The 11,456-nt window shown below is 37.5% G+C and overlaps 1 protein-coding gene across 4 annotated transcripts in view; it reads left to right on the forward strand.

The window, feature by feature from the left end:
• Positions 1 to 10,190, forward strand: part of LOC105475134 (ankyrin repeat domain 31) — a 162,312-nt gene extending 152,122 nt beyond the window's left edge. For 3 of the 4 annotated variants that reach the window (XM_011730155.3, XM_011730157.3, XM_011730160.3), the window contains 3 exons: positions 105 to 207; positions 3,808 to 3,879; positions 8,945 to 10,189. In XM_011730155.3, the coding sequence (XP_011728457.2) occupies positions 105 to 207; positions 3,808 to 3,879; positions 8,945 to 9,090 (321 nt within the window). In that variant the 3' untranslated portion in view covers positions 9,091 to 10,189. Of the gene's footprint in view, positions 1 to 104; positions 208 to 3,807; positions 3,880 to 8,944 lie in introns of all 4 variants that reach the window. The other variant, XM_011730158.3, reaches the window with a different exon arrangement.
• The last annotated feature ends 1,266 nt before the right edge of the window (positions 10,191 to 11,456 follow it).

Genomic DNA, 11,456 nt, shown 5'->3' on the forward strand with positions numbered 1-11,456 from the left:
ATACAACAGCCAAAACCTTATAAAAATTACAATGTTCAGGACATAAGTGTATTGCCTTCTTACAGAATGTATGATTTGTAAATTTTGTGCTTAATTATGTGCAGGTTACATATCTTGGGAAGGAGCTTTTAAAGTATGTTTCTGAGGATGCACCCATACTTCCAGAACCAAACTCAGTACCTCAGCAATATCAACCTTGTCTTCCAGGTATGTACAGACTGACACTCATTTCTTCGTTGTGGGATAAAAACACCAAAACCTACTGGAAAAGCACTCATTTTATTTTGTCTTTTTTCTCATTGATGTGAAACTAACAATTATTATAATTGACTATTTCAAGGTGAACAGTTCAGTGGCATTTAGTAAATTCACAATGTCATGCAACCACCCACCTCTATATAATTCTAAAACACTTTTATCACCCCAAAAAGAAACCCTGTACCCACTCAGCAGTTGTTTCCCATTCTCTACTCCTCCCGATTTCTGGAAACGACCAATCTGCTTTCTGTCTGTATGAATTTGCTTATTCTGAATATGTCATATAAATGAAATCAATATATGTGACCTTTTTTGTCTGACTTCTTTCACTTAATATAATGTTTTTGAGGATCATCTACATCATAGCATGTATCCATACTTCATTCCTTTTTGTGACTGAATAATATTCCATTATATGGATATACCATAATTTGTCCACTCATCCTTTGATGGGCATTTGGGTGCTTCCCCCACCCCCAGGCTTTTTTTTTTTTCTTTTTTTGAGACGGAGCTTTGCTCTTGTTGCCCAAGCTGGATTGCAATGGCATGATCTCGGCTCACTGCAACCTCTGCCTCCTGGGTTCAAGTGATTCTCCTGCTTTAGCCTCCCGAGTAGCTGGGATTATAGGCACGTGCTACCACACCTGGCTAATTTTTTGTGCTTTTAGTAGAAACGGGGTTTCACCATATTAGCCAGGCTGGTCTCAAACTCATGACCTTAGGTGATCTGCCCACCTCAGCCTCCCAAACTGCTGGGATTACAGGTGTGAGCCACCATGCCTGGCCTGCTTTCCCCTTTTTAGCTATTAGAGATAGTGCTGCTATGAATAGACATATGTATATTTGGGCACCTGGTTTCAGTTCTTTTAGGTGTGTGCTTAGGAGTGTAATTATTATACAAGTTGAGCATCCTTAATTCAAAAATCCAAAATCTGAAATCTCAGAGCCTGAAATTTTTTCAGTGCTGACATGCTACTACAAGTGGAAAATTCCACACCTGACCTCATATGACAAGTCACAGTCAAAACTTTGTTCCATGTACAAAATTATTAAAAATATTGGATCAAATTACCTTCAGGATTTGTGTATAGGTGTATATGAAACATAAATGAATTTCATGTTTAGACTTGGGCCAATCCCCAAGATATCTCATGTATATGCAAATATTCCAAAATTTGAAAAAATCTAAAATCCAAAATACTTCTGGTCCCAAACGTTTTGGACTAGGGATACTCATCATTTATTATATAGTAATTCTATATAGGAAGCACAGCGAAACTGTCTTCTGTAGCAGCTGAATCATTTTACATTCCCAACAGCAATGTACAAGGGTTCCAGTTTTTCTGCATCTCTGCAACACTTGTTATTTTCTGTTTGTTTTATAGCACTCCATTTTTAACCTTAGTTAATTCCAGGAGAATTTAAGAAGATGACTCTATCCCTCACAATTCCTTTCTCTGAATCTATGCTGTACTTACTTTGGATAGATTTTTAAGTGTCATATAAAAGGAAAAAATGAGTATTGTTTTTCTTTCAGAAGACATGATTTGGTTTTATTTATTTTCTAAAAATAGGCATTAAAATAAATCTTTGCTTATTAGAGTAAACTAATACCCTTTATCAGATGGAACAGCCTTTAGCCTGAGAAAACTAAAACCAATGAGCAGCAGATTTTGAAGTGATCTGGAAAAAGGCAGCACACATTTCTGAAAAATAGCCATAACTACAGTTATATTACCCTCCTTTGCTACAGCATCCCCTCTTTTTTTTCCTAGTGTCCCTGTCTTTGACCATTTGGGGACAATACAGAAGAGAGGAGGTACAAAACAAAAAATGATGACACTGTGATAACCAGGGCCAAGAAACAAACAGGATTTCTATCACCAAGTCCCTACCCAGGGCCTCCCTGGGACTGTTCCTTTCCTATAACAAGCCCCAATAATTCAAACTACATTCATTTCCTAACTTTTGCACCCTAATTTCTCAGGATCCTCCTCTGTCACAAAAACTGGCTCCATTAATAGGGTGCATTCTCCACAGTTTTCTGAAGATAGCCTCAAAAGTGTTTTTCATCATTTTTGGGAAACAGACAACATTAATAACTGGTAACATTCATAACTAGTAACATTAAAACAGGTAACATTAATAACTTTGGGGAAGTTAAAGGGCTTAAGAAATTGAAGGGAGTTCTTGTAGTAGTTCATGGCCTTTGTTTCCTAACCTGACTACCTATCTAATCTACCTAATCAAATCATGGGGTAAGGCCCAGTAACCTGAATTTTTAGAGGTGACTCTTACACAGCCAGCCTGACTATAGACTCTGGATGACTAATAGTATTTGATCTCTTGTGCAGATAATAATTTGACAGTCCTTGATATTCACCCCTTTGCTTTGATTCCTGAGGGTGGAATTGGAATTGCTAAAGTACTCTATCCTCTCTCTCTCTCCGCCCCCGTCGCTCCATCTCTCTCTCTCTCTCTCTCTCTCTCTCTCTCTCTCTCTGCCCCCTCCCTGCCACCCACCCTAAACACACACTAGAAGGAAAACCAAGCAAATGCTTTCTTCTGGTTTCGAACCTAAGAGTCGAAGCAGAGCAGTAGGTTTTTCCTTCTATCGTGAAGGTCATCTGCTCCTCAGATTTTCTAGTTCTAGGCAGGCGTTTTCAACCCTAGATAGGCATCTTCTTCCTCAGAGGGCACACAATCTCCCTGTTAAGTGAGCATGAAATCAGAAATGGGTTCTGAACTGCTACTTCTGTTGCCTGTAATATAAATAATTTCCTGTTATTAATTTCTTTTCACAAATCCTGATTTTTCTTTCCATTAGATATTTCAGAAAATTGTTATGTTATTGTGCCATTGCACTCCAGCCTGGGTGACAAGAGCAAAACTCTGCCTTAAAAAAGAAAAGAAAAGAAAAGAAAAATTTAATGTTAATTTAAGAACCATGGAGGTAGCAGTGTGCCAACCAGCTTCTTGCTACCTTGGTGTGGACCTAAGAATCTACAGGCAGGGCCCTGCTGGCATTCTGTAGGCTGCTGTTGGAGTTTTGTTTGAATCTCCTTAATTAGAATTCTTCTATAGCTGGTTTTGTGGTACCTGACAGAAACCCAAAGACCTGGCAAGTTAGAACAATGCAAAACTCTCTAACCCTACTATAAGAAAAGCACTCAGGAGAGAATCTTTCTCCCTCTTCTACATATCAAAATATCATCATGGAAATCATGGCTCTGACACTGTAGAGACCAGAAAGTCTAAAAAAATAATAATAATTTTGTGTGGCTTTCATCACCCTACCTCAGGTCACAAACATAATCTGTTCTCTTATGCTTTTTAATGACCATACTTTTTAGAATACTGTTTTTGGGGAATAAGGGGAACTAGGAAGAGCTATTTTCATTTTATTATTTTATTTTTAAATCATCTAGCCTAAAATGTCAAGAAAGAGCTATTTATATTTCCCTTCGGTAGGGTGACCATCATCCTGATTTGACCAGAGCAGTCCCCTAATTCAGCAAAATTATTACTAACGATTTGTTTCACTTTCAGAAGTTGCTTGTTTAGATGACCCAGTACAGGAACCAAGCAAATCAATGTTTGAGAAAACAAAATTTGGACAAGGTAAAAAAAAAAAAAAAAAAAAGAAAATGTTCAATTCCATTCACTTTTTTAAGTGTTGAGATTCTACATATTGTGCAAATAGATCAAATAGATGATCAAATCTTATGTATATCACTCCATGTTATAAATAATTGCTGGTTACATCATCTTTATTTCATGATAGACTGAGAAGATCTTTGAGTTCACAGAATTTTTATGAAATCTTACTTCTTATATTCTTCAATGCCTGGCACACCATAGCTTTCCAATATATGCTCATTGCCTGTTGTTCTGTACTTTGGATGGTAGTACAGAACAACATCTTTGGATGAATCTTCTCTATGTAAACAACATAGTGATGATTTCTTATTAAAAATAAGATGAAGCTCACCTTATTTGAAGAGTGTCTGGCCCTCCCTTTAAAGCAAGCACTTTTATTTAGGCCTGTGACTTTTTTTTTAAGAGGTGGAGTCTTACTTTCTCACCCAAGCTGGAGTGCAGTGGCAGGATCATAGCTCACTGCAGCCTCAAACTCCTGGGCTCAAGTGATCCTCCTATCTCAGCCTCCCATGTAGCCTGGATTATAGGCTTGAGCCACTGCACTTGGCTAGGCCTGTAACTTTTGTAGCAAGACTTACCTTTTGGAGAGAAATGCTAAGGTTGTATGCCCACAAGTCCACCTTGCTCTGATTTTCCCCAACTTTCCCCAAGTTCACATGTGGCTACATCATCTCAAGAGGATCAAATGAGATGAAAAGTCCCTAAAACAATCACTATGGAACAATAGGAATTACCATAAAGATGGCTGCGTTTACCTATCAGGTCTTACACTCTGACGTCCTAATACCAATACCTTACAGTATGGATTTTTCTGTGTGTATTCATCTTTCCAGCCATCTATTAATCTGCCCTTGTGTATTAGAAGTTTGGTAATATAGTTATTATAGTAAAAATGATACCAAAATTGGCATATTTTGTGGAGTTTGTATTTTTTCACATCATGATCCTCTGTGTGCTTAAATATTCATGATCTCTCTGTGCCTCCAAAGAGAAAGCCCCAAGGCAGACCTAGTGGTCTTTGCAGAAATATTTCATCTACTTCTTAGAGTTCAAAAGTTCTGTATGATGTAGGATTAGGTTTGGCTGCATGCAACAGAAAACCCCAAATAGCAGTGGTTTCAACACACAAAGATTTAGTCTTTCATTAAGAAGTCTGGATCCGTAGCATTCCAGATGAGGCACAGCAGCGCCACAGAGTCACCAAGTCTTTCTACTCTGTCTTTCTTTGTACTGGTTTACATCCTGAAGTAAACTCATGATCCAAAATAGTTATGAATCTCTAGCCATCACATCTGCATTCTAGGCATTAGAAAGAAGGAAAGTAGAGAGGCAAAAAAAGGGCTTCCTAGCTGTCTGTCCCCTTAAGGAACCTTCCCTGAAGTCAAACACAACACTTTGATTTATATCTCTTTAGCCAGAGTTTAGTCATATGCCACACCTAACTGCAAAGAAGGCTGAAAAATACAGTTTTTCTGTGTGACACATTGCCTGTGATTCTGTTAATGGGAGAAAAACAAAAAGGCAAAAATGGAGGCAACTAACAGCCTCTGCTAAAAGTCCTTTTTAAGAATCTATAAAATAATAGTTAATGTCAATTTAGACATAGTAAATTGTATTGGGTAATCTGGCACATTGCAGGAAACTTTACACTGGAAATTCACACAGTGGATTCACAACAGGATAATGTGGTTGGAGTCACACTGGCTATGAAGGAGTAAAGACTATAAGAGAGCACAAATGTAAAGTGATGGGGCTTTGTGTGTACCCTCTCAGCTAGAGGCCTCCCTGCTCTGCACCTTTGGCACCATGTCTAGGAACTGCCAGTGCCATGGTGTCAAAAGATTCCTGCCCTACCCCTAATCATCTCTGCTGTGCTTTATTAAGAGCAGTTTTTCGACTGTTCGGTGGTGGCTCATACCTGTAATCCCAGAACTTTGGGAGGCCGAGGTGGGCAGATCACCTGAGATCGGGAGTTCAAGACCAGCCTGGCCAACATGGTGAAACCCCGTCTCCACTAAAATTACAAAAAAATTGGCCGGACATGGTGGTGGGCGCCTGTAATCCCAGCTACTTGGGAGGCTGAGGCAAGAGCATTGCTTGAACCTGGGAGGCGGAGGTTGCAGTAAGTTGAGATCGCGCTATTTTACTCCAGGCTGGGTGACAAGACCGAGACTCCACCTCAAAAAAAAAAAAAGAACAGTTTTTCTCAGATGTCAGTTAGACTGTGCTTGAATTGGCATTACGATCTTGTTGATTTTGCTGGCAGTTTCATATAACATTGTGGAAAGGGATAATAAGAAGTATTGCAGCTACTTCCAGCAGTTATTTCAATGTATTGCTAAATAATGATGTATGTTTTAATATTAAATATTATTAAATATTTAAATTATTAAATATTAAATATTTAAATTATTAAATATTAAATATTTAATATTATTAAAATATTTAATGTGTTGAAAAGTTATAAACATGAGTTACCTCAAAACTTCATTTTAGTCTTCATAGAATAAGAACTATAAGGAGTGGTTCTCTAAAGCAGTGGCTGAGTTAAATATTTAAGTATATAGATACTTCAGAGCTGTTACCAAAACATGAGCTTTTAACTGTATTTTACTTGGAACACTAGATTTAAGGAAACATTTACGCTCCACTGAAGGTGCCCAGTGAACTAAGGAATAGTTTTGGAACAGAATTTTGATGCATACAGATATTAAATTCCTGACCTAATTAGCTCCATGCTCTGATTAACATTTGACCAAATCAACGCAGACAAATTTTGTTTTATAGAGACAAGGTCTTGCTATATTGCCCAAGTTGGTCTTGAACTCCTGACCTCAGGTAATCCACCCATCTCCAAAGTACTGGGATTACAGGCATGAGCCACCATGCCCAGCCCCAGACAAAAATTTTAATAGACACTTTCCTAGTCCTAGAAGCTTTAATGGATGCTAAGTATATGAAAGATGCTTATGCTAAATACTAATCAGGAAGATGCCCATGAAAATAGTAGACAAATTTTTCTACCATCAGAGTGGCAAAACTTTTATAAAAAGACTGATAACATTCAGTATTGGCAAAGATGTGGAAGAAAAGAACAGGTATTGTCACATGTAGTCTCATGATACTGTTGGTGGTAGTATAAAAGGATGCACTTCGGAGGGCACTCTGGCAGAACCTCTTAAAATGTAAAATGTTTACAGACCCCTCAACTCAGTAATTCTGCTTCTGAGTATCAATTCTATAGAAGTATTGGCACATGCCTGAATAGTGAAAAGTGAGAAATGAATTATGAATTATAAACAAATTATGGTAGATGCATTAAGTTTTTCAAATCATAACTAAAGTGGGGGGACAGCATCTTATAGAGGAAAAGACAAGTGTTAAATAATAGTGTTTAAATGATTAAACTAGGCTAAATTTGATGAAAAGAATTTAAATTAATATGTAAAGATTTACTTCCATGGGTTTTTCCTAAGAAAAAAAATGTTCCCTAACTTTTATGAGATACCTTGTTTCAGGAAGTCTATAAAACAAAGCTCCTAATAAGGGAATTACTATGTTTACATATGGAACATGTGTAAAAAAGTTTAAATTCTTTGGATTATAAGTGATGATTTAAAACCCAAATCAGACTGGTTTAAACCCCTCAAAAAGGAATTTTATTGACTCATGTACATGAAAGACCAGGAACAGATCTTCAGGTTTCATTCAGGGTTCAAAGAGCATGTTTGACAAAGCACTAGTTTCTCTTGCTTTCCATTTCTCAGATCCATTTCCTCATTTTGGCTCTATCCTAATAGCCTTTCTTCTCATCATCCCAGGGCTACGTTCTTCCAAGTTCAAGTCTAAGAAAAAAGACTCTGTATGTGACTCTTTGCCAAAATACCCAATAAAAATCTCATTGCACTTTGGGAGGCCAAGGCGGGTGGATCACCTGAGGTCAGGAGTTCAAGACCAGCCTAAGCAACATGGCGAAACCCTGTCTCTACTAAAAATACAAAAATTAGCTGGGTGTGGTGGTGGGCACCTGTAATTCCAACTACTTGGGAGGCTGAGGCAGGAGAATCGCTTGAACCTGGGAAGCGGAGGTTGCACTGAGCCAAGATTGTGCCTTTGCACTCCAGCCTGGGCGACAGAGTGAGACTCCATCTCAAAAAAAAAAAAAAAAGAAATCTCATTGCATGTCACTTCCCTCTGAATGGGGTATGTTCTGACCCCTGAATTTATACCTGTTCACTCATTGGTGTAGATCTAAGCAAATCAGGAGGCTGAAAACAACTCTACCAGAAGCACGTGGGCCAAGTATGAAGAAAGGGTTGGCCATACAGAGGTCACGCTCATATTGTTGCTATCTGTGGAATAAGATTCAACTTACTGAATGATGTACAGCTCATATAGCCAATTTCAGAGAAAAAAATCTCTCAGACTGTCAGGGAGCTTGAAGAAACCAGTTTTAGGACCATTGGCCCATTAGACTGGCAGAGCCAAAAGGAACTCTCTTCATCATCACTCCTCTCACATCTCAGAGATGGAAGTCTGGAAAAGCCATATGACTTGCTTGAGATCACACACCAAGTTTGTGGCAGAGGCAGGACTAGAAATCTTGCAGCCTAACACTCTTTAGTACTAAATAATAACAGCATCTAGTAATTATTATTTGCTGTTTGCCCGGCAGTATGCTAAGAATTTCACATGCAAAATCTCACTTAATACAACTGTTTTATTCTCCATTTATTGGAAATTGAGGCACAGAGGAGTTTGTACAATTATCTTCAGAAACTTCCACTATCCTTTTTCTGCTGATGTTTTAGACTTCAAACAGGCCCCTCTTTCCCAAGATCAGCCAACGCTGGTTCATAGCTTTGTCCTGAGTACAGAAAATAGGTTGAGGAAAAAGGTCCTGATCAGAAAACCTGCTATGTGTGCTCTCACCTAGACTTGATTGGATTCTGGGATTTGTAATAGCAAAATTTAAATCTTAAATTTCAGAGGGAAGTTTTTAATTTGTTGATACTTCTTTAAACAGGAACTTCCAGAGAGCTGATGCAAAGCATCCCACGTTATCTACAAATAAATGAAATACTATTAATCAGTGATCAAGAATTTCTCCCATGCCACGTAATGGATCAGCATTGGAAGTTTTATGTGGGATGTGAGGAACTAACACTCTAAAACCTTGGTTTCTTAATATTTTATTAGGTATTTGTTCCAATTGTCAACAAACATTTATATTTCATCTTGTATAATCTGGTGGGCCTATTTTAACATACACTTTATGAGTTGCTATTTAAGATGTATGCTTACTATTCTTAAGACATATGTAACTGTTCAACAATTATGTAAGATTAATGCTTTTTTGCCATTGAAATAAAGGCATGTTTGAACTAGACCATATTAATTGGCTCTCTGGCTTTCTTTTTACTAACATAAACTTAAAACTAACTTTTCAATCAACACCTCTACCTTTGTATAAAAAACAATTGATGCCTAAGGAAATGAGGATACAAGTAAGAGTAATCCATGGATAATTGGTCCTAAAAAGACCCAGCTTAAATGAATCCCTTAAGAACTTAAAGTCCTAATACCTTTCACATTTCCTTGGAAGTTTTTCTCAAAATCAAAATGTAAAATTATGAAGGAGGTTTAAGTTTCATAAAATTTAGTGTAGATAGTATTGTAGCTGTGGTTAAGTATTGGAACAAAGAATGAATCAAGTGTTGATTTGGAGTCTGATCATTTAGAATAGAACATACTTCACCTTTGACTTTTGCTACATTATCATGAAGACTTTTTTTAAAAGAAAGAGATATATTTAAGAGATTTTTCAGTTTTCTCAAGGGTCACTCTTAATTCTTTGATAGCCAAGTTACTCTTTCCTTGTCCTTCATTACCCCAGGTTCCCAAATAAGCTTTTGGCTCCATGGCCTTATTTATCCCTTCTCTTTCTTTTGGGTATAGAAGTCAAAATTGCAATAAACATAACAGGCATACCTCAGAGATATTGCAGGTTTACTTCCAGACTACTGCAGTAAAGCGAAAGTCAACTAAAGTGAGTCACATGATTTTTTTCCCAGTTTCTATAAAAGTTACGTTTACACTATACTGTAGTCTATTCAGTGCGTAAAGGCATATCTTAAAACAATCAATGTATGTACCTTAGTTTGAGAATACTTTATTGCTAAAAAATATGAGCATCTGAGCCTTCAGCAGGTTGTAATCTTTTTGATAGTAGAGGGTCTTGCCTTGATGTTGATGGCTACTGCCCAATCATGGTGGTGGTTGCTGAAGTTTGAGGTAGCTGTGGCAATTTCTTAAAATAAGACAACAATGAAATTTGCCACATCAATAGACTTTTTCTTTCATGAAAGATTTATCTGCAGCATGCATTGCTTTTCAATAGCATTTTACCCACAGTAAAACTTCTTTGAAAATTGGAGTCAATCCTTTTACACCCTGCTGCTGCTTTGTCAACTAAGTTTATAGAATACTTTAAATCCTTTGTTGTCATTTTAACAACGTTCACATCACCACACCAGGAGTAGATTTTGTCTCAAGAAACCACTTTCTTTGCTTATTCATAAGAAGCAACTCCTTATCCATTCAAATTTGATCATGAGATTTAAACAATTCAGTCACATCTTTAGGCTCCACTTCTAATTCTAGTTGTCTCGCTATTTCCACCACATTTGCAGTTGCTTCCTATACTAAAGTCTTAAACCCCTCAAAATCATCCATGAGGATTGGAATCATCTTCCTCCAAACTCCTGTTAAGGTTGATATTTTGATCGCCCATGAATCACAGATGTTCTTAATGGCATCTAGAATGGTGAATTCTTTCCAGAAGGTTTTAAGTTTACTATGTCGAGATCCATCAGAGGAATCACTATCTATGGCAGCTATAGCCTTACAAAATATATTTCTTAATAAGACTTGAAAGTCAAAAGTACTCCAGTAACATTTTGAAAGAAATCTTTTATTCTGAGCTGTAGGTCTCAACAGTGGGCTTTAAATATTCAGTAAACAAGCAAATGTGCTGTCATCCAAGCTTTATTGTTCCAATTCCAGAGCACAGGCAGAGTAGATTTTGCATAGGGTTCTAGGATTTTCAGAATGGTATGTGAGAATTGGTTTCAACCTAAAGTCACCAGTTGCATTAGTCCCTAACAAGAGTCAACCTGTCTTTTGAAGTTTTGAAGCCAGGCATTGACTTCTCCTCTTTAGCTCTAACAGTCCTACGTGGCATCTTCTTCCAATAGAAGGCTGATTAATCTATAATGAAAATCTGTTTAGCATAGCCACCTTCATCAATAATCTAGCTGGTCTTGTGGATGATTTACTGCAACATCTACATCAGTATGTGCTGCTTCACCTTGCATTTGTGTTGTATAGACAGCTTCTTTCTTTAAACTTCGTGAACCACCCTCTACTAGCTTCAAACTTTTCTTCTGCAGCTTCCTCACCTCTCTCAGTCTTCATAGAATTGGAGTTAGGACCTTGCTCTGGATTAGGTTTTGGCTTAAAGGAATATTGTGACCAGT

This window comes from Macaca nemestrina, chromosome 6, assembly GCF_043159975.1.
Source record: "Macaca nemestrina isolate mMacNem1 chromosome 6, mMacNem.hap1, whole genome shotgun sequence".
Taxonomy (NCBI): domain Eukaryota; kingdom Metazoa; phylum Chordata; class Mammalia; order Primates; family Cercopithecidae; genus Macaca; species Macaca nemestrina.